Source organism: Mesoplodon mirus (genome assembly GCF_964341445.2).
Source record: "Mesoplodon mirus genome assembly, chromosome: 5".
Taxonomy (NCBI): domain Eukaryota; kingdom Metazoa; phylum Chordata; class Mammalia; order Artiodactyla; family Ziphiidae; genus Mesoplodon; species Mesoplodon mirus.
This window is the reverse complement of record NC_138980.1, coordinates 61,019,994-61,043,141: the sequence shown is the minus strand read 5'-3', so window position 1 is coordinate 61,043,141 and position 23,148 is coordinate 61,019,994. Positions and strand designations below refer to the sequence as shown.

At 38.2% G+C, this 23,148-nt stretch overlaps 1 protein-coding gene across 9 annotated transcripts in view; it reads left to right on the top strand.

The window, feature by feature from the left end:
- Positions 1-2,652: 2,652 nt before the first annotated feature.
- TCERG1 (transcription elongation regulator 1) overlaps positions 2,653-23,148 on the top strand; it is a 60,239-nt gene continuing 39,743 nt past the window's right edge. For 3 of the 9 annotated variants that reach the window (XR_014294249.1, XM_082623448.1, XM_082623447.1), the window contains exons 1-7: positions 2,653-2,757; positions 8,558-8,783; positions 11,197-11,349; positions 12,398-12,863; positions 13,174-13,293; positions 17,659-17,901; positions 22,132-22,194. Coding sequence is in view for 8 of the 9 variants with exons in the window: in XM_082623448.1 (XP_082479574.1) it covers positions 2,699-2,757; positions 8,558-8,783; positions 11,197-11,349; positions 12,398-12,863; positions 13,174-13,293; positions 17,659-17,901; positions 22,132-22,194 (1,330 nt within the window). In the remaining variant the exon portion in view is untranslated. The remainder of the gene's footprint in view (positions 2,758-8,557; positions 8,784-11,196; positions 11,350-12,397; positions 12,864-13,173; positions 13,294-17,658; positions 17,902-22,131; positions 22,195-23,148) is intronic. The other 6 variants (XM_082623452.1, XM_082623451.1, XM_082623450.1 and 3 more) reach the window with 3 other exon arrangements.

Sequence of the window (23,148 nt, the reverse complement as noted above, 5' to 3'; positions counted from 1 at the left end):
AAAATGGTTCACTGAAGACACAGCTCATATTTGCATTGTTTTTAATAACTATTGAGTGCAAAATACCTGAATTTCAAGGACATGTTTATGTGAGTAAACTATAGTAGTGAAGCAATGAAATGATTTTATATCTATCTATATCTATTGAATTATATCTATCAAATTATATCTATCTATCTCTGTATCTATATCTAATATGTGTGATACGTCTACATATGTATATATGTCTGCCCCACAAGGCATTCTTCCATCTATTCAAACTGACAGTTTGTTGTCATCTTTTATAATATGCCAGTGACTATCTTTCTGTAAGGTATCCATTTTGAGGTGGGTTTTTTTTTGTTTTTTGTTTTGTTTTGTTTTCCAGCACTGGGGATTAGTCTGTCTTGAGCCATCTATATAAGTATTATTTTTGTAATAGTTTGCCAGGACTTGGAGATGCATGCTGATGTTGAAAAAGGGATCTAACCATTCACTCTCATTCAAGCTCCAGTTTGTTCAAATGTTACGTATTTAGTGAAATTTTAACCATACTTTCCTTTTTCCAAATGGTCATGGTCAGAACTGTGTTCAGCCTTTATCACATTTTATCATACTTAGTTGATTTTGAATATTTAACTGGCATTCAGTATAGCATGGTACTTATTGAAATACTGTAATTCACATACAATAAAATTCACTCTTTAAAGTGTACAATTCAACAGGTTTTAGTATATTCACCAAATTGTGCAATCATCACCACTATCTAATTTTAGAATATTTTTATCATCCAAAAAGAAATCCCATACCCATTAGCAGTCACTCCCCACCCCCATCCTGGAAATCTACTTTCCATCTCTATGGATTTGCCTATTCTGGGTACTTCATTAAATGGAATCATATTGAGGCAGGAGGTAGATGGGGCTTCCCAAGGTTAGCAATTGGAGTTCGTTCCCTGTGAACAGAAACTCCAAAATATCAACAGCAGGACAATTGAGAGAGGAGGCTGGGCCCTGCCCAGCCTTAAAAGATAAGAGACCACATATTTCTCATTCTTGAAGTCAAGGAGACCTTCTCGACTAGAAAGCTCCTTGGAGGTCAAAAGGGGAATGATGTCAAATATACCCATAGGCCTCTTCGCTGGGATCCATCTTGACTGAGAGATGCACGCACACACATGGGAAGATCCTGAGATATACCAAATACGGACTCTGAACCAGGCAAATCAAAATGATTGGCCAAAGAAAACCCGGAAGAAATACCCCACATAAGTGATTGTAAACTACCACGAGGGCACGACTCTATCAGCCAAGATTGAGGCAGGACATAGTTGGCCACCCACCCTGCCCAGGGTAAGCAACTGGAACTCGTTCCCTGTGGACAGAAACTCCAATTGCTTACCCTGCGGGGCGGGGGGGGGGGGGAACCTATCTCCTGCCTCAATATGATATGTAGCCTTTGGTGTCTGGCTTCTTTCACCTAGCATAACGTTTTCAAGGTTCATCATGTTGTAGCATGTATCAGTACTTAATTATTTTTTATGGCTGAATAATATCCCTTTGTATAAATATACCATGTTTTTAAATTGATTCACCAATTGCTTGGACATTTTGGCTATTATGAATAATGCTGCTATGAATATTTTTGTACAAGTTTTTGTGTACATGTATGTTTTCAGTTTTTCTTGGATCACGGTGTTTAGCAATGGGGTTTGCTGACATACTGTCTCAGGTTTAAGGCCAGGCTCTGCCATTTATTAGCTGTGTAAACTTGGCCAAGTTACTTAACTTCTCTCTGCCTCAGTCTCATCTATAAACTGTGGCTATTCATAGTACTCACCTCTTATAAGGCCTTTTTATGAGGCCTAAAACAGATAATACATGGAAAGTAATTAGGACAGTGCTTGGTATATATGCTTAGGTCTGAGTAAAATATATCTATTATTATTATTTTTTAATAAAAAGATAAATGAATATTCAGAATTCCCTCTGGGTATCAGGGTATGCTAATTTCAGACAAGTGTATTTTGAAATTGAAGAACAGATGGTTTAAACGGTAAATTGCCTGAGGCTTGCCTCCCGCAACTTACTTAATACAGCAACTTACAACACTTCTTAGCCTGCGACTAATTATTTAATACAATTTGAGGTATTCTTGTAGTTAGTAATATATTATTTAATAACACGGGAATAATCCAGTGGTGCCTTAAGACTCCTGATTTTGAAAAGCTGGGAAATGCCTCATTTCCACAGCAACTCTGTGATTGGCTTGCCGGCGACCCAGGTCGATTTTTGATTGGCTCACGTAATGGACATGGTCTCGACCCGAGCCAATATGTCCAGTATGAGGCCAATATGGCTCCACAACTGACTTTTCTGGAAGCCGGCAGACACGTGGCTACCGCAGGCCGAGCAGTACGTGGGAGGACCCAGTTTCACTTACCGCGAGAGGGCGCCGGCAGTTCCCCGTTGCTGAAGTCTCGTTTCCCATAAAGCCTCCGAGGGACCAATCAACTGGCTGTCTCCATACCGCTTTCAAAGTCGGCGGGCCCTTTCACCAATAATAAGGCAGATACCATCCTCAGCTCGAGGATTGATGGAAAGTCTGACCAGTCATTTCACAGATCTCTGCTTTCTCCGCCTCTCTCGCGCGAGATTGACGATCCGCCCGGCCAATAGGGGACGCTGAGTCGGCGGGTGGAAGAACGCGGCCCTCTGTAATGGCGGAGCGTGGCGGGGACGGGGGGGACAGTGAGCGATTCAACCCGGGGGAGCTCAGGTAAGGATGCTGCTCCACCTTACATCTTGGCGCTCTGGCGTCCCAGGGGCTCGGCCCGCCGCGCGGAGGGCCGCGGTGGAGTGTGGGCCGAAGACGTGCGGCGGCTGGGGGCCAGGACCACATGGGACTGGAGAAGGGGGAAGGGAAGGCGACTTGAATGAGGGAGCCGGGCCGGGGCTGGGTCGCGGCCTCTTGCACGTTCTCGGGGCGCTTCCTGCGGTTTTCGCGGGGCCCCGGCGCCCTTCGCGGCCTGCGGCCCTTGGGCTGGACCCGGCGTTCCCACTTTGGGGCTCCGCCTCAGGCGCGGGCCGTCTCAGCCGTACTCCCGGTGCGACGCCGGCGCGGGCCCAGTTTTCCTCCCGGAAGCCTTCCACGCCTTAGGCAACTCCCCGGCTCGGCCTTCTCCACGCCCTCCGCCGCCCTTTGGGGTCCCCACGTCTGCCCTGTTCCTTCTTCCCCACGTTGCTTGCTTTTCATTAACTTCGTGCGGCCTTCCTTTCTCTTATCCTTTGGTTTCTTATCCCGTATTTGTGAGTAGTAACAATAGCAGCAGCCGTTTGTTAGGTGCTTCCAGGGGCCAGAGGACCCTTTCCTTAGACTTGTCTCTTGTGATCCTCACACCCATCCTTTGGAGTAGTTGCTGTTCTTATTTTGCAGGCCCCAGTGCAAGAGCCATCTTCAGTTAAGTGACTTGCCCATCTACAGGTGAGGAAACTGAGCCTCGTAGAGGTTGGGGAAGTAGAACCGGCTCGGTTTGGTGGAATCGTGGCTCCAGGAAGTGGCTTGAACCCAGGCAGCCAGGCTCGGTGCACTCTTCCATTCCTCTCCCTTCTGTTTGCTCACGCCATCGCCCTAAGGATGGCAGTGACCTTTCTTGCCCTGGTTTTTCCCTGTCTCTGGAATTTGTAATTAAGTGTCTTGGAGAGAAAACTCTTTAGTCAGTGGTTTTTAAGGAAAACGAGGTCCTGAGCTTTACGTGTATTTGATACTTTTCTTTTCTTTTTTTTTTTAATGTTTCTGGGTGGGAAAAATGTCATGTCAGATGTTCAGCTCCCATTCTGAATTGTGCCACTGTCAGTCTTTGAGAATGAAAAAGCGCAGAATAAGTTATGAGGACTCTAGTATTGTCTAGAGCACCAGATGAAATTGTATACGGAAAACGGGTATTGTTACTCAAGTTTTCAGGGAAAAAGAAAAAGTCATGTCTTTTAGATTCTGAATGGTCACAAAAATTCTTACTTTGGCAGGAATAAAGTCTTATTTCAGGGATGTATCTCAAATCCTTTAAACCCCACGTGTACACTTCAGTAATGAGTGATCAAAGTGCATTGCCAGGGTCGTTCAGTTTTAGTGATGAAAGGTTCATTCCTGATTCTGACCTTAAGAGAAGGTTACTAGTCTTACAGGTTTATTTGGGAACATTACTTTGCATTTTAGAGAGTATTTTTCTTCAGTGTTACAGTGAGTAGCCTTTTAGACTTTAATAATAGTCTAGACATTGTTGCAAAACTGATTTGAATAGGGCTTTAAATTAGGTGTTCTGTTGGAAATGTTTTATACCTTAGCCTGTTGGGTTGGAAGTTCCTTCCAGAGCATATTGTAGACTTTTATTTTAACATTTGTCATGGTTTAAGAGAAATTAGTTGTTTTTGTGGGCTCTGATGGCAGAAATTGGGGCTTAATTTTTGTATTTGTATTCTGAATGCATGTCATGGTGTGTCACTACCATAGTGCCTGAAGAATAAGGTGTTCAGTGTATATATATTGTAAATAAATGAATAGAGGAGATTTAGAGATGGTCCGTTTAGTGGACCCACATTTATTAAGTGTGTGCAGTGTGAGAGTCACTGACCTAGGTGCTGGCAGTAGAGTCTTGAACCAGACTAAAAACCTTTTTCCTCAGGGACCTTCCATGCTAACTAAGATTGATCTAAATGCCAAACTAACCACATCAAATGAGGAAATCAGCCTGCAAGTGTGAAGAGACTTACACAGGGTCACCGAGGTATTGGCAGGGTCTGGATTAAAACCTAGGTCTCCTCACTTAGTCTTCCTTTTAATTTGCTTGCCATATATCAGCATTTAAAAAATTTTTGCTCTTCCTGTTATATTAAAGTATTTGCAGACTTGTCTTTACCATTGGGAAGATTGCATATGTGGATTTAGTACTTCTAGGGAGATACATTTGTTCTTGTAAAAAAATTTTTTTGTGTTTCTGTTCATGCAAGTAGGCTTCTGTTTTCCTAAAGATTGAAAGTGGTAGGAATGCAAATAACCTACAATGGACAGAATTTATTTGGAGTTCCAAATGCCTTTCTGTTCCTTTATGGTTGAGGGCCATTAAGATTTAGAGTTATATTTGTGTAGATCCTTTACCCAAGGCCTTTATTTACTTATTAATGCTTTATGACTTATGATAAGGGACTTGCAGTCTAAATTTCCTTAGCTGTATAATGGGAATAAGAATATGTTGGTGTTACCACTGACTACCATAAACAAGTTCTTTTTCTGTGCCATAGTTTCCTCTGTAAAAATGGTGCCAAACTTATCTCATTGGGTTGTTGTTAGGATTGAAAGACCTAGTACAAATAATGTCCCTATAACCGTACCAGGTATATAGGAAGTACCCAGGGTTCACTATCATTATTAAAACAATAATTGAACACTACCATCCTGGACACTGGGATGCATCACTATAATAAGGAGAAACTATGTACTAGTGGGTAGAGATAATACAAAAGTAAACAAATAAGTGAGATTTTTTTCATAGCATTTATCATAATTGTAAACTCAAATTGGGTAATGAAATAGAGGGGCTGGGAGAGACTAGGGTGAGAAAGGAGTTTAAGGTGAACTTTGAGCTGAGACTGAAGAATGAGTCAGTTATATAAAGATCTGGGGAAAAGCATGCCAGGCAGAGGGAACAACTGCAGAGGCTTCAGGGTAATCAAGTAGTTGATCAGAAAGACTAGAGTCTGTAGAGAGGTCAGCAAGGGCCAGGTTATATAGAGCCTGCTAATAATAATTATAGTAATAGTTAACACTACTAATATTAATACCGTTTAACAGTAATTTTAGTATTTTACTAAATTATTAGTATTTTACTAATACTCTTACTATACTGATGTTACAGCAACAGCAATAATAGCTAATACTTAACGTGCTGGGTGCTGTTCCAAGTTCTGTATTAGCTCATTTAATCCTCAGTGCAGGTCTGGTGAGGTGGTTGTGATGAAGCAGTGTATATAAAGAGCTCAGCACATGTGCTATACATATCTGACATCAGAAAATGGCAACTTGAGGCTGTCGATAGAGGAAATTATGTGAACTTTGCAAGCCATCTAGTCAAATTGGCCACCAAGGGCTTTTCAGGTAGAGCACTATGCTAGGCTTTGTGGGGAATGAAAGTAATGATAGTTAAAATAGTTTACTGTGTACCAGGTACTATCCTAAATGTTTCATTGAACAGAGAGAGGTTTTATTTCTATTCCCCCCCGCCCCCCGCTCATTTACATGTGAGTATATTCAGGCTCAGAAAACATGTGAGCAGCCTGACAACAAAAGGCAGAGCCCTGATTTGACTCTTCATGGTTTTAGAACCTAAAATGCTTAACTTCAAGTTATAACTAGGAAGTGTGAAATTCTAAAGAGAGAAATAGTGTAGATTTTTTTAAAAGAACGAGGCAGATTCAGGAACTCTAAGATTAAGATACATTGTTAACTGAAGGCTGAAATGGAATATCTTTTCCTGGTGGTTAAGTTTTTTCCTGCCCTAAAGGTTAAGACATTGCTTCAATAACAGTGACCATCTGTCTTTTGGGAGTGCATATAATTTGAAAAAGACTGATTATTCTTTTTGCAATCACTTTTAAACTCATCCTTTCTAACGTTGAGTGTAGGATCATTTGCAGGTTTGGTGAAATATATTTGGTATAGTAGTTGTGGATGTGTTTACAATCCTAGTGCTCTCCTAGAAGGCAAATTGGTTCTTTATTAGGATTTCTTGTGTCAGAATTGAATTACGATGTGGAAAATTTAGAGAACGTTGAAAGGGGAGTAGTCTTAAGCACAGGATTGAAAAATGTAGGAAAGTTGGAAGAGCCTGGTGAGGAGAGAGTATAAGAATGATTATCATCAAATGTACATGAGGAATATAATTGTTAATCTTCTCTTGAGCACTGAAATGTAAATTTCACGTATAATGGAGAGATTTATCGTAGCTACTGGGAAGACTGTGATAGGTGCTCAGTAAATTGACTGGCAAATTATAGTAAATATTTTTTTTAAGATTCTATATACCCTATTTGTAAGATACAGTATTAGACCTAGGTGTTCAATGGTACATTCAGCAAATACTTATTGAGCTTACTATGGGCAGGCATAACTATGTGCTGGGGATATAAAGGTGAACAGGACAGACAATTCTTGCTCGAAAGGGGCTTAGATAGAAAGCATGGTATAGCGTTTAAGAGCCATTCACCTGTGTTTGAATTCTGGCCTTACCACTGAACCAGCTGTGTGGCCTTGGGCAAGTTATTTTACTTTTGTGCGCCTTAATCTGTAAAATGAGGTTGATAAAATCTACCTCAGGGTTGCTGTGATGATTAAACAGCTTAAAAAGAGCTTATGATTACTGCCTGGCACATAGTAAGCATTTGTTAGAGTTAATAATTTTTTTAAAAAAGCACTTATGAGAGGAGGTAGATAATGCCATCTTATGTGATATTGTTTATCTGCTTGAATGCCATGGAGAAAATAGGGTGTTTAGCTAGAGATTGAAGGGTGGGGTGGGGTGCAGTGTACAGAGGGCTTTCCCTTTAGTCAGAGAATACTAATGATCTCTTAACCTGCTACCCTCCCCTGCTATAAAAACCTTGTATTTGGAAGTAATTTCAAACTTCCAAAAAGTTGCAAAAACAAAAATAGTACGCTTAGTGTTAATATTTTACCTGTTCTGCTTTATTACTTGTCACATTCATGCTTTTTGTTTCTCTGAGCCATTTGAGGGTAAGACACACACACACACACACACACACACACACACACACACACAGCCTTTACACACACACACACAGCCCTTTACCCCTAAATACCGGCCCTTTACCCCTAAATACTTGAGTATTTCCTAAGGATAGAGATCTTCTCTTACTTAACTATAGCACAGGTATCAATGTAAATTTGCGTTGATAAAATACTTTAATCTGTTGTCCCTATTCCAGTGTTGTCTGTTAATCCAGTATGTCCTTTATAGCATTTCTTCTCTCTAGTTTAGGATCCTGTCTAGAGTTGGTATTGTGTTGTCATGTCTCTTTGGCCTCTTTAATCTAGAACATTTCCACAGCCTTCCTTTGTCTTTTTTGTATAACATCAACATTTCTGAAGAATATACTCCCTGCTGCCCCCTTTCCAGTAGAACATTCTTCATTCTGTGTTTGTCGAATAGCTCCTTATTAGATTGAGGTTATGCGTTCTTGCCTGGAATAGGTGATGTTGTGTCCCTCTCAGTCACATTAGGTCAGTTTCTCTATTGCATAGGTGTTTTGTTCATCCTTCTTTGCAACTGTAAGAAACATGTGGGAAGATACTTTTAAGACCATCCAAATAACCTCCCTCATCTAAATTTCCTCCTAGATTTGGTGTGCATTGATCATTCTTACTGATGCACTCTATTGCAGTGGTGCAGTATGACTTTCCAACTCTACTTGCTTAAGGGCTTTTAAAATTTGATGTAATTAGAGATTACTAGCTACATTTTTGTTACGTTGAGAAAGAAAAATTTATTCATGGCTTTCCCACACAGGATGGCTCAACAGCAGGCCTTGAGGTTCCGAGGCCCAGCTCCCCCACCAAATGCAGTGATGCGAGGCCCACCACCTCTCATGCGACCTCCTCCACCTTTTGGTATGATGCGAGGCCCTCCTCCACCACCTCGGCCCCCATTTGGACGTCCTCCTTTTGATCCTAATATGCCACCAATGCCTCCTCCAGGAGGGATTCCTCCACCTATGGGCCCTCCACACCTCCAGGTAAAGAATATAGAGGTAGCTGTTTCTTTGTTGGCATTAGTGTCAATATTATATATGAGTTTTGCCTTTAAAACCTGTGTTCTTGGTTTTATAGGAAAATGGGAACTAAAGAGAACATCCTTATATTAATGTGTTGCTCTAAAAGCACTGGTAACAATAATTAGTATGGAAATTCAGATTGGAAATGTATATGGTGATAGAAAAATGTATGTGTTAAGTTAGGATTGAATAGGGTAGTTCTAACCTGCCTTCGTCTCTGAGAATTGTCTTTAGTAATCCATCTTCTTTATGGGAAATGAAGTTTGAAATCTTACGTATAGAGTAGGGGAAATTTGTTTTCAGTGATACATATTGCAAGTAAATTTAAATATATATGTATGTATATTCCTGAGCACTTCTCCCCAGAAATGATGCCTAGTATAGAATCTAGAAGGTGACAACGAACACATTTTGTAAGCACAATATTTGGATTTTTTTCCTTCCCCAGAAAAAAAATACGGTTATCTTACAATTTTAGAAATAGAATTGTTGTGGGATTTCTTTAAATAAAAACTTTTCTGGTGTTTTAACCTGAGGCATATATCCCTCTTTAGTGTAAATAGACCCAGTTATTGTCTGAAATGAGGTTATGAAGGTATCAACTCTCAAAAATATCTACTTTTGAGATTATATTCTTCTTGACTGAATATGTTTCTATGTTTTCTTAGTTTATTCAGCCTGTACCATTCTGAAACGAAATAAATACAGTAGTATCATCTCCCTTCTGTTAGCTTGGATAATCAAGAATGAACTTACTAAAAATAGAAAGAGATAATGAGCTACTGTTTAAGTGATGTTAACTCTGTTTCAATAGGGTTATATTTATGGAAGAAACACCAGGTTTTAATACTTTGCTTAGTAATTTTGTTGCCTTCCTAGTAATGAGCAGCCCCCCCTTCCCCCACCCTTAAACAAATTGTCAAATGGTTTTATGTTTTCTTCAGGATTAGAATAGGAAGTAACTTTTTGACCTACTGACTGGTATAACTTGTTACATGTGAATTTATTCTGCTTTGTGCCTTTAATAGTTAAAGTCCTTGCAGAATATTATAAAATGTAATGGATTAATGTAATCCTCTAATGGAAGTATATCAGATGTTATAATGGGATACTTTCTAATGTTGTGATGCTTTTCTTGGTCTTGATGGATGATTGTATGGTTTTACAGTAAATCAAAGTGATTCCAGCTCCTGGTGCATGAGATATATTTGGGGTGGATATTTTATAGAACATGGGCCAGTGTGCTGATTCTTGAAAGACAGTGAGCTGAATCCAGAAAGACTGGAGTATGGAAAAAAAAACATTTTTAGGAAAGTGAAATACAGTTGCACATTATTAGCATAATGTCAATTCCATTATCCAGATTAAGATGCTTTGGATAATTGAATTCTAATGTTACTTCTAGATTATAGAGGAAATCTTTTAATCCCTGTTCAAAATCTGTTTTCAAAATGGCAGACCTTTTCTGCTTTAGTGAGTAAGATATAGCAGTTACAGTTAAATTGTTTGGTTCAGGATCTTGGCTTGGATCAACAGTCGTTGAAGGAATTATCAGAGATAGTGTTGAATCAGTAATGAATGGTTCCAGAAGTTGTTTTTTTTTTAACTATAATATATACCATTTAGATTCTCATTTTCCTGAAAAGTAAAGGGATAATTTTTTTTATTGTATCTTTTAAACTTACTGATGTTAACATCTTCGGTGAGCTACATTATTATTATTTGAAAAATAGGAAATGATGAATATTTTCCTAGCTAATATTCTTTTTTTTTTTGTAGGTAAAGAGAACAAAGGGTTAGGTATATCTGGTTTTTCCTTTTTAGTTATTGCTATGTTATTTGTAAATAAGAATCAGTTTTTTTCTTTTGGAAGTAATCTAGTGCCCAATGTATGAAATAGGCAGTTAGGGTATAAAGAACAAAGCAAGACTCACCCATAATGCTATAACCCAGAGATGACTATTGTTAGTATTTTTTTTTTTTTTTTTTTGCGGTACGCGGGCCTCTCACTGTTGTGGCCTCTCCGTTGTGGAGCGCAGGCTCAGCGGCCATGGCTCATGGGCCCAACCGCTCAGCGGCATGTGGGATCTTCCCGGACCAGGGCACAAACCCGCGTCCCCTGCATCAGCAGGTGGACTCTCAACCACTGCGCCACCAGGAAGCCCTATTGTTAGTATTTTGATGTACTTCTTTCTAGTCTATTTAGTAATCATTTTTATTACAGAGAAACTTCTCTTACACAACCTAGATAAATGTATCTGAATTGACTATAAAACTAGTTTCTCTTACAGTGCTTTACTTTTGGGTAGAATTTAGTAATAATTTGAAGGAAAAAAGATAAACACAAGTGACATTACTTCTTGTGAATTAACAGAGACCACCTTTCATGCCTCCACCCATGGGAACCATGCCTCCTCCACCGGGTATGATGTTTCCACCAGGAATGCCTCCTGTGACTGCTCCTGGTACTCCAGCACTGCCTCCTACTGAGGAGATATGGGTTGAAAATAAAACTCCAGATGGGAAGGTAACTTATAAAATGTATTTAGGTTGTTAGCTTCTTAGTAACAGAAGAGTAAAACAGGAGTTCTGGCAAATTGAGATCAGTGACTGTATCTTTGCCAATTAGGAATGAGCCTTGGGTAAGCCAGGGTGGGGCAGAACTCCTGGAAAGGCTCACTGGATAGGACTTATGCACAGACATAAGGTGGCCTGGAGCACTTACATAGGTTTGCCTATGATTCTGGAAGCCTGTATTTTAAATATGTGCCTTGGGTCCCCAAAACAGCCCTCAGGTTTAGTGTTTGCTAGGAGAACTCACAGGACTCAGCATGTAGTTGTATTTGCAGCTAAGACTAATTACAGAGAAAAGATAAAACGCAAAACCAGCAAAGAGAAAGAGGTGCATGGGCTGCAGTCTGGAGCAACCAAGCACAAGCCTTCCGGAGTCCTTTCAGTGGAATCATATAGAATGTGTTTAATTCCTGCGACATGGCATTGTGAACACACGGGTGAAGTGTTGTCTGCTGGGAAAGCTCTCCTGAGCTGAGGAGTCGAGGGTTTTCATTGGGGACTGGTCCCATATCTGGCACCATCTGCCCAGCACATACCACATTCCAGACTCCCAGAAGGAAGGCATGCATACAGCATAAACTGCATTGTTTGCATTAACAGTTTAAACATGATGAGCCATTCTTATCAGTTAGGGAATGATGGGAACCCTCCTGAAATCTAAGTTTCCAGATGCCAGCCAAGGACCAACATTGTGGGCAGGGCTTTCTAAGGATAGCAGTCTCAGGCCCGCTGTGTTAACTTTCTGCACAAAATATAACCTTGGTTCTCCTTTTTTGGTGTGTGTTAAAAATATAGTGTGCTCATTATAGAAAACTGGGGGGAAAGAAAAAAGGAGTGAAAAAGTGCCTTTAGTCTCATCATATACAAACAGCTAATTTTGATGTACTTTCTGTTTTGTAAGGTTTTTTTTAATACTGTTTAAGATAAAATATAGTTGTATTATTGTTTATAAATGATAGTTGACAGATTCGTTGATACTGATGATTTCGCTTTCTCTGCAGGTTTATTATTACAATGCTCGGACACGTGAATCTGCATGGACCAAGCCAGATGGAGTTAAGGTTATTCAGCAGTCAGAACTGACACCTATGCTTGCAGCCCAGGCCCAGGTTCAGGCCCAAGCCCAGGCGCAGGCACAGGCACAGGCACAAGCTCAAGCTCAAGCTCAAGCGCAGGCCCAGGCACAAGCACAGGCGCAGGCACAGGCGCAGGCGCAGGCTCAGGCTCAGGCCCAGGCCCAGGCCCAGGCCCAGGCACAGGCTCAGGCTCAGGCCCAGGCTCAGGCCCAGGCCCAGGCCCAGGCCCAGGCCCAGGTGCAGGCACAAGTGCAAGCACAAGCAGTGGGAGCTTCCACCCCTACGACCAGTAGCCCAGCATCTGCGGTATCCACTTCAACATCATCATCAACCCCATCCTCTACCACTTCTACCACAACAACTGCCTCTTCAGTTTCGCAGACAGTATCAAGTGAGTACTAGTCAGCATGTGTTTTTATTTAGGGGCTAGAGAAATGGACAAGTGGGAACGCATTCCAAAATGATCCTAGTGTTTTAGGTATTATCCTTGATGTTATTTAAAATACATTTTTAACATTAAGACTTTTGGCTAAAAAGAACAGAAATTTACATTAGTAGAAGAAATTATTTGCCCAGTTGAAATTCATGAAGCTAAACTGGGGAAGTGTAGAGTTAGCTATTCAACTTGTCCAACAGTAATGCTGGGTGATGTGGGGTTTGCAGAATAAGTGTAAGTTTTGGCCCCTGCCCCTATCTTGCAGAGTTTCCAGTTTTTCTAATTGAGGAGGCAAGAATAATGCATGTGAAACAATTAGAGAATAGCGTGCAAAGTTATGCAGCGAAAATAGAAGATATAAGAATTCAAGAAAACGGAGAGACAAGTGAGTGGACTACATGGGTATTGAGGTTTATCATAAAGGATGTGTGATAGGATTTGAATAGGTTCAAAGTTTCGGAGAGGTGTTTCAGGTAGTGGGAAACGTAGGTCAGGAAATGAGGATAAATATAGTTTATGAATTGTTAGGTGGGAGGATTTATATTGGTTAATATATTGAATAAGAGACCAGGTTATGAAGAGTTTTAAGAACCAGGCAAATGGGTGAGGCAGGCAGGCACTAGACAGTCTGTATGAATGCAGTATTCTGGAAGAATTTTATGGCACTCGTTTTTTGGGTAGTGTTGAAATCAGGGAAACTTAGGAACTTTTCAGTAATCTTGTTTAGAGGTAGATGGGTCCCAGAATGGGATGCAGGCAGATGAAATGTGGAGTTGTGTTAGGAGCAGTTCGAAAGGTAAGAGAATTTTCAGGTATGAAGACACAGAGGCCCAAAGTTTACATCTTTTTTATAAAGATGAGAGACAATTAATTTCAGGGATGAGGAGAGAAGAATATTTTTTTTTTTTTTTTTAATTTTGCGGTACGCGGGCCTCTCACTGCTGTGGCCCCTCCCGTTGCGGAGCACAGGCTCCAGGCGCGAAGGCTCAGCGGCCATGGCTCACGGGCCCAGCCGCTCCGCGGCATGTGGGATCTTCCCAGACCGGGGCACGCACCCATGTCCCCTGCATCGACAGGCGGAGTCTCAACCACTGCGCCACCAGGGAAGCCCGAGAGAAGAATATTAATTTGCTTGAAAGATTGTTATTAATATTTATGCTACTAGTTCTGGGGTTTATTTTGTTCTTTTTTTTTTTTTTTAAATTTTATTTATTTATTTATGGCTGTTTTGTGTCTTCATTTCTGTGCGAGAGCTTAGTTGTGGCAAGCGGGGGCCACTCTTTATCGCACGCGCAGGCTCAGTAATTGTGGCTCACGGGCCCAGTTGCTCCGCGGCATGTGGGATCTTCCCAGACCAGGGCTCGAACCCGTGTCCCCTGCATTGGCAGGCAGATTCTCAACCACTGCGCCACCAAGGAAGCCCTGTTCTTTTTTTTGATATAAGTATGCTGCTACTTTTTCTACAGGCTGAGCTTGAGCCCCCAAATATTTACATAATTTTATTGATTTGATTATTTATTATGATACTGGCATGAAGATACATAATTATCCCTACAAGGCGATTATAATTTAGATTATTTTGCTACCTGGATAATGGGTAAGAATAAAAAATTTAAAAAGCTTGTCTCTCTTCCCTCCCCCAGTAGCTTCAGGGACTAGGGAATTATTAGTGTATGTTACCTTGTAAGAAATATGTACATGAGAGAAATTTAGTCATCCTACTAAATTTAAATTCAAATTTGATTTTATTTTATTGATGTGCGTAGTAACCGAAGAAATAAGGTACATGGGATATGGAGACAGTTTTTTGAAAGGCCCTATTTGATATTTTTTAGAGGGCTTGGGAGAAAATGTACTTAATAGGAAGATGTAAATAATGCTTTACATGTCTCTTGTAGCTAAGTTGAATTCTGAAAATACAGATTAACAGTGATACTAGCTAGTTGGTTGAGGGTCTTTGCCTTTTTATAGGCACATACTTCTAAAATCTGTGGGACAAGGCAGAAAACAGTCAGTTTTTATGGGGTACTTGTGGTGGTGATGGGAGAAGGAGATTAATTAAAAGCGGTGTGGTTCTATGTGGAGGCTCTGTGTTGCTTCTGTTTTATTCCCTGCCTCTTTGGAAGGAAAAATAGTATAGTACTTTGTTTTAAGGGAGGTGGGCAGCCAAAAACTTTTAACTGTTCTCTTTGTATTACATTTCCATATCGGAGTGGTCTGTCAGTAGCCCATAGGTATCTTGTCCATTAACCAACCATTCTATTCAGAATTCCTCCTGTTTTTCATTTTTTGTACTACCCTTCAGTGATAGGGAGGCCTTTATTCTAAGAACAGAATAGCAAAATCTTGTTCTTTTTACTGCCTTTAAACATCAATTTTGATGTTGTCTTTCTGAGTATTCCTGATAGCTGTTTTTATTTCGCTTGATTCAGTGTCAAGAAGTGTTATCAGTCTTAATATTTCTCCATCTGTTAGAGATAGTCACTTGTCTTTTTTAGTTAAGATCTGAGGCTGGATTAGTAGTATATTTTGAGGTCTAGTGTTACACTAGTCATTTTAGCAAATGGAGTTAGTAGGAATTTACCTACTATAAAGTCCTAGCTACCATTCTCCCAGCCTCCCAGTTAATTCTTTTGTTGCCTTTGTCCCTTTTCTCTCATGACGCATGGCAACTAATCAAATTCAGAAAATCCTGTGTCAGCAAGAGGAATAGGTTGAGTGAATACTTTTTGCCATCTCCATTTGGTGTTCCTTTCCCCCTGAAATTTGATGCCTTTGTAACTCATTTTATTTTCCTGACTCAGTACTTTGTATTGTGAGTTTAGCAAATATTACTAAATACTATTACCATGATTTTTTAAAAAAATGTAATTCTATGAACTGCAGTATAAACCTGTGGGTAAATTGAACTAAAAATTAAGGAATTTATATTTTAACCTCAGTTGAGCATAAACTCATTTTATCCTATGCAAGTTTGTGAAAAATGCTGATGAAATCCTCCTCCTCAGGGAAGTTGGGAAGAATAACTTGATATATTTTCAGCCATTGCAGTAGATTACAAATGCTAAATGGTATATGTATGGGACTGGGCAAATGTTGCATGTAATTTGTATTTTTCATACTGTTATAAAATTATATTAATATGATACTGTACCCTAAGGCTAGGTCTATGCTAGACCACCAATTCATTCCTGGGCCCCTGAAGATACTTGTTTGGCCCTGCTGTCTATTTAGCCAAGGTGAGTCCCTCATTAACAAGTATGAAATTGCTGACATCTTCCCGGCCTAAGTGAGTTTTTCATTGTTAGGAGCTGAAGGAAAGACAGTGAGAAATTTTTTCAGTTGTATTATTGGGTGGTTTGCGTTAAACAGTGTGCTTTCCCTTAGAATAAAATTGGCATAAAGATTGGGAAAGCACTGTTTTATTTAATTTGATAAATTCATTCCTATTCCAGTATAGGTAAAGTTTGGCATTTTTCTTTATATCAAGATAAAGATGAAGTATTAGTTACCAATGAATTATGAAAATGAATTTTGTTTTGGAACTAGATGGGTTGGGAATAAATAACAAAAAATGTTTTGTAATATTTGAGAACTGAAACTAAAAAAAAAGGAAATACGAATTTTATATATTTTTGGGGTCACAAAGTGTGATTACTAGGGATGAAATGTTTTATTTTTGATATTTAAAAATAACGTATTAGCAGAACCAAATTATCCTGAATTTCACATTTTGCTGGTCTCTCACACTGGAAACCTGATGTTTTTTTTTTGTTTTTTTTTTTTACCTTTTTATTTTGAAATAATTATAGAGAAACCCAAGTCGTTTGTGACTCCATTTGTTCATATCCAGTCAGTCATTAGTTATTGCATACCTTTTTCTCTCTGTTCTTCCTTGCTTGGACAACTCCAGATACGTTGAAATTGATTTTCCCACCTCTGTTCTTCCTTTTCTTCCGACGCATCCGCCAGGTTAATTCATCAAATGAACAGTGATTGTTACTCTTCCATACAGAAACCTTCATTCTACCTCCCCCACATACCTTTTACATTCATGAAGTCACATAAATAACACGTGAATGCATTCTTATAAAAAAAAATCAAACTCTAATGAAGCATGTGTAGTAAAAAGTAAAAGGTGTACACAGATACGTTTTGGTGTTCATTCTTTTAGATCATTTCTCTACGTTTACATAAGTTCTTCCCTTTCCCTGCCCAGTCAAGTGCGGACTCCTTAGTCGTCTGTTCAAGGCCTCCCACTTTATGCCTCTGGCCTGCCTTTCCAGCTGTAACTCACTGGTTCTGTTGGTATGCCTAGTGTTTTACTAGTTGACTGCTTGTCTTCTGTTTTCTAAACAATACCTTGTTGTCCCCTACTCTTTGCTTTTACTCACTTTTCTCACCACTTATTTTCTCCTTTCACTTTGTCATTTTCCGTGTTGAAATCCTAATCTTTCAAGGCCTATCACCACAGTATAAAATTTTCTGTACTGTCTCACAATAAGAAATGGTCTTTGTGTCTTGAGTTACACTCCTATACATTTATCCCATTTCACTTTGTGTTTTAGTTATTGTTTATGTTTCATTTAACTATTTTCAAGCTTCTTGAAGACAGAGACCTTGTTATAAATTCCTTGCAGTGCATGGAATGGGCCCTAAATACTTACATACTGAATGAGTGAATGATGAATGAATATAGTAAAATGGTTTATGAAGGAGTGATACATATTTCTGTTTTATCTTTTATCAGCACCCACAACACAAGATCAGACCCCAAGTTCTGCTGTTTCAGTTGCCACGCCTACAGTTAGTGTTTCAACTCCTGCTCCTACAGCCACACCTGTGCAAACCGTTCCTCAGCCACACCCCCAGGCGTTACCTCCTGCCGTTCCTCATTCAGTACCTCAGCCAGCAGCAGCAATACCTGCTTTTCCACCAGTAATGGTACCTCCATTTCGTGTTCCCCTTCCTGGCATGCCAATTCCACTTCCAGGTAAACCAATAGATAATAATAGTTTTTCCAGCTATGTTTTCATATTGTCAGTTAGTTTGTTCTCATGTGTCTGTTGCATTTGAAATTTGCCTTGAATCTCACTTGTTTGAAACATTTTTGAAAGATTCATGGCTAACTGCAGTATTTTTCTCTTCAGTTTTGGTAAATGTCCTTTTCTGTTGTTGTTGTTGTTTACATGTCTTAAAATTAGAGCCACATTTAAAGCTACACTCATTTTGGATAATGGCCCCAATGAATTAAAAATGATCATCTTTTTGTGTAAATATGTTCTAAATGCAATATTTTAAGGGATTGAGTGTATGAAGTTAAGAAATCACAGGTCACAATAGGTAACACAAGTTAAGTGATTTCTGTATCATGCATTGGTCTAAGCACTTTACATGGAACAATTCGTTTAGTTTTCACAACCATCTTATGAGGTAGGTACACACACAGGTTAAGTTACTTGCCCGTGGTCACATAGCTAATAAGTGGTGGTGTTGGGGTTTTGAGTCTGGGCATTCCAGATCCAAAAATCATGCTCGTAATAATTACATTATCCTGAGAAGAAAATGTGAGTCACTTAACTTTAAAAAATTCATCTAAAACAGAAAGCATAAGTTTCCCTTGTAACAATTGTGAAGTATAACAGGCACCATTTTAACATTTAAATAATTATGGTGAGTTCATGTGTTTTATTTTTTTAGGGGAAATCATTTCAACTAGAGAAGAAATTAAAAGATTGTGGAGTAGAATTTTTCCCATAGGGATTAAACAGTGGTTGTGTTTGACATCGTAATTTGAGTGTGTTTGCTGTTGTCAAACATATTTACTCCTTAATCCATGGTCTGTTTTCCTAGAATTATAGTTGAAAATGTTGATGCCTTAGAGAGGTCAAACTCACAAGGCTAGTTTGTAGCAAAGATGAATAGAACCTAGGCCTCTTGTTTCCTAATTTCACACTCCTTTCACTATGGTTGCTGCTTTATTGTACTAGTTTTTGTGTAAGAATAGGGTTGTGATACAGCTGTTTCTCAGATTTGCACACATTTTAATTATCACACTATTTCCTTTTAACTACTTCGAAAAGAACACTTTCATATATTACACTTAGCAAGAAAGAAACCAAAAATTTAAGAATTAGTGGGTTTTTTGGAAAACCTTTTTACATGTTGTCGATGTAGTGTTAGATAATTAAATGACCAATATGTGACGTTTAAGAAACTGAAATCACTTGAAAATAAGAAGAAAATAAAAAATGTTGTTTCTAATACTAGGGATTAACCTTTTTCAAAATTAAATTTAAGATTAAGCAGCTGATACTTTCCTCTTTGGATATACTCTTTGTAGAAAATTAAGTGATGAATGGATAAAAGCTTGACATTCGTCATAACCTCTTGCAATCTTGGTCTGCTTTAGGGTCAGGGACAGTGTTAAGACCAGATCCTGGATTCTGAGTGATCGTAAGGAGCTGAGATTGTTAATTCTGTAGAGAGAAGATTGAGAGGTAGCATAATAACATACATGAGGTATTGGAAAGGCTGTTGTCTAAAAGGACTTTGGTTTTGCTTTAGAGGTTCTTAATAGGACCAGTGGGTGAAAGAGTAGCAAAATTTATTTCTGTAGAAAGTGGAATTTTGTCACAGTAAAATCCCTTCAGTTATAGCTGTCTTCGGATGTCTTGGTCTTCTCTGGTCCTCATCCCACCGTTAAATTTTAGAACAGGTTGGTAACCGTTTGTGTTACCAGATGAGATAGTACCTATGAAGTTTGGCAGTAAAAGGCATTTAATAAATGGCAGCCACTAATGATATTTTGTAGGTCAGTTGGAAGAGAACCTGAGTTAGATAATCTGTAAAATTTTATGCAAGATACCAGAGATTCTTTGGAGAGGGAACTAATGTTTTATAGAAAGTAATATTTGTTTTATATAGTAAGGCATCTTAGATATTAGAATTCGTTCATTTTCTCATTTCCCCTTTTAATTCAGTCATCTAAGGTACTTTAGTAAAAAAAAAAGAATGGAAAAGAAGACTTGTTTTGCTCCTCCCCAAATCTTTGGTTTTGTGTATAATGCCATCTCTCTCTGTTTTTCCTTTTTTATATCAATTCAACAGTAAGGTAAACAGGAGGAATTTGGATGTAATTTATCTTGGAGCCTTATATTTTATTTGAAATAGCAATGTATGGTGCTAATGAGGAGGATTAAAGAAGGAATAGTCAAGATGAAGAAAAGGAGTGGTGGAAGAGTTAGGTAAAATGTAGGAGTAAGAGGTGGAGTTGGGGATAGTGAATTGGATTAGGATTACAGGATTTCTACTTCTTAGTCTGTAAAATCTTATTTGGAATTTTAAGAAGCTTATGGTCAGTGACATCAGGATTATCCAGAATACTAAATGGAATTTTCTAATTTCCTGGTAGAATATAATTTGAGGGTAGAGTTGTAGGAAAATTGAACAAATGCTCCTTTTTAAAAGAAGGTTAAAAATTTAGATGTTTGGTTATTTTGTGAGTCTTCATGATATGCATATAGTCACCCTTAGAAAACCTTAAGTTGGTCTTTTTAACATGAGAAGAAACAAACATGTCCTTTTATTATGGCCTATAATGTTGATAGTCAAATACAAGAGTTCTGTGTTGGCCCAACTGATATTTAACAATGGCAGTTAGGCCTAAATATGAGTGTATTTGACTTTCTTCTGTTTAAGTTGTATAGTTGAAATTACTTATTAGAGGATAGTTTTGGAGAACAGTCTTTGAGAGTAAAGTTCATAGAGTCTAAGAATTGAATTTCTAGTGCTGACTTAGTAGGCTCAGTGATCCTGCAGATAGCAGTATTTATACTAATTTAAACCTAACATATGCTGTAACTTCCTTAATCAAATGAATTTTTCCATTGCTTTCTTTAACCATATGGAAAATAAAACTATACATAAACTTTACTCAGCATACTTTTTTGATCCAGTGCGTTTGTTTTAGTTTCATTGTTAATAGAAAGTTTAGCTTTAATATTTTTATTTAAAATAGTAATTAAGAAATTAAGGCACTTTTCAAAAACTGGCAGTATTTTGTGTGTGTGTGCGCGTGAACATAGATATGTTATTTACAAATGCAGGGGTTTAATTTAATTTTTGTCTCTGAATTAGGAAAAATTTATTTTTATGTACTTCAGTGGGGAAAAGAATTTATTACTTTTAATTTTTATCGGTACCAAAATAGGTTTAGTTTTTTTTTTAGCCAAAACAAATAGAAAATAAAATTTAACTTCCCAACCCTTTGCCTTCAGCCTTTTCCTTTAAAAGTTTTAAAAAATTCACTCTTAATTTTGATTTTCCTCAATTAATCAGTCTTAGTTTTCCAGCTTTTCCTTTCATTCCCTTTTTATCACCATTGTAATGCATCATGATGAGTCTTCATTCTTCTAAGAACTGTACGTAATTTCCATTCTTTAATACAAGTGCTACTCCTTTAGCTGGCTTAAATGATTGAGGTTTCTAAAATAATCAGCCCATGTAGTCATTAATGATACTAGAGGGGCTGTCTTCTTCTTAATTTGTTAGCCTGCCCCCACAGTGTTCCAAGCCCGTGGCATTCCATACAGCAGGCACTACACATGGATATTTTGTCATTAGTTGAATGCTACCCTCCTCTTCATCTTTGCCCTTTTATTTAAAGTATTATTTGCAGTGGTATATTTGGATCTGTCTCATACTTTATTTTCTTCCTTTTCTTCCCACCCCTCTTTATCCTATCTTACTCTTTTTCTACTTCTGCATGGTTATGCTCCATACCTCTGCTTTTGCATGTAGTTCCCACTTAGCAGCAGCACAGAGAAAGTGTCTTGTTAGTGTCATGCTGCGTCTGCCTTTCACTGGTGTCTTAAGCAGCATGGGTTTGATGTCCTGTGGGAAAATGTCCCACATGAAAACATGTTATGCATACGTAATGAAGGGGCTTTTCTTTGTTGAATTTAAACTCCTGAGACTCCTTCAAATATTATCAGCTGGTTTGATAAAAAGGTAATTGATGCTATAATTTAGAATTAGTTATCATTGGATTTGGCACCACTTCCCACAAAATGTCAAACAAAAAGAAATTCTACTCCATCCTTGGTCTTTTTCATTGGAAATAACATTCTAAATTGTAGTGGTAAATTATTTCCCTGAATCCCAGTGGTAGCCGACATACAATGGCAGCTTTCCAACGTATGCTTGCTTATCCATTTTACAGGTGTAGCAATGATGCAAATAGTCAGCTGCCCGTATGTAAAGACAGTCGCTACCACCAAGACCGGTAATTTTTAAAACCATCTTAGTTTGTTTTGTCTGTAAGTTGGCATGGTAGTGAATGTTGTTGTTTATCCTTTTATTTATTTATTTTGCCCAAGTGAGTGGATTTTTTTATATTTTTCTTTTTAATGAGCAGTATAAATGCAGTTGTCATATTTGGCCAACACTTAATTTTCCCAATTGCCTGTAGTATTAGCTTCGTTGGTTCACAAAAGCAAATAAGGTCAAATCACTTTTATCTTAATTTTTGTAATAAGTGTAAACAACTTCATTCTCATATTCATAACATTTAATTTTATTTTTTGACGTGTGTTTTTAAGTTAAATATAAAAAAATCATTTCCATGTGTAAAGTGATGTGATTATGCTTGCATGCTAGTGAGTATATGTGTGTGAATATTTGTGTGTATAGTATAAATTTGCATTTTAAAATTACTGAAGTTAACTACCTGAAACTTAAATTCTAGTATAGGATTTGAGGGGTTTATTTTCAATTTTGATTCACGTTTTTGATTATTTATAATACCAGCTTGTTTAGCTGCCTGGTGAAAAATATAGATCTTGGCTTATCTTTAAAAAAAAAAAAAAAAAAGAAACATTGCTCTCTTTCCGGAAAAGAATAAACTGTCAAAGAGTTTATAGGGATATCTCACTTAATCATTAGTATATTAAAGTTGATTTGATAGTAAACTCAGTCATTTTTACTTATTTATTTTTTCAGTCATTTACCTTAAAATAGAATTTTATTCATATCCTTTTTAGGTACCTTAGAACAAGAAAACAATTTTGCCTCAGGAAATATGCTTAGTAAATGTGCTTGTTGCCTTAATTTCGTTAGAATTTGAGGAAATTCTTTTTTTTTTTAATACATTTTATTTATTTATTTTTGGCTGCACTGGATCTTTTTTGCCGTGCACAGGCTTTCTCTAGTTGCACGAGCGGGGGCCCCTCTTTGGCTG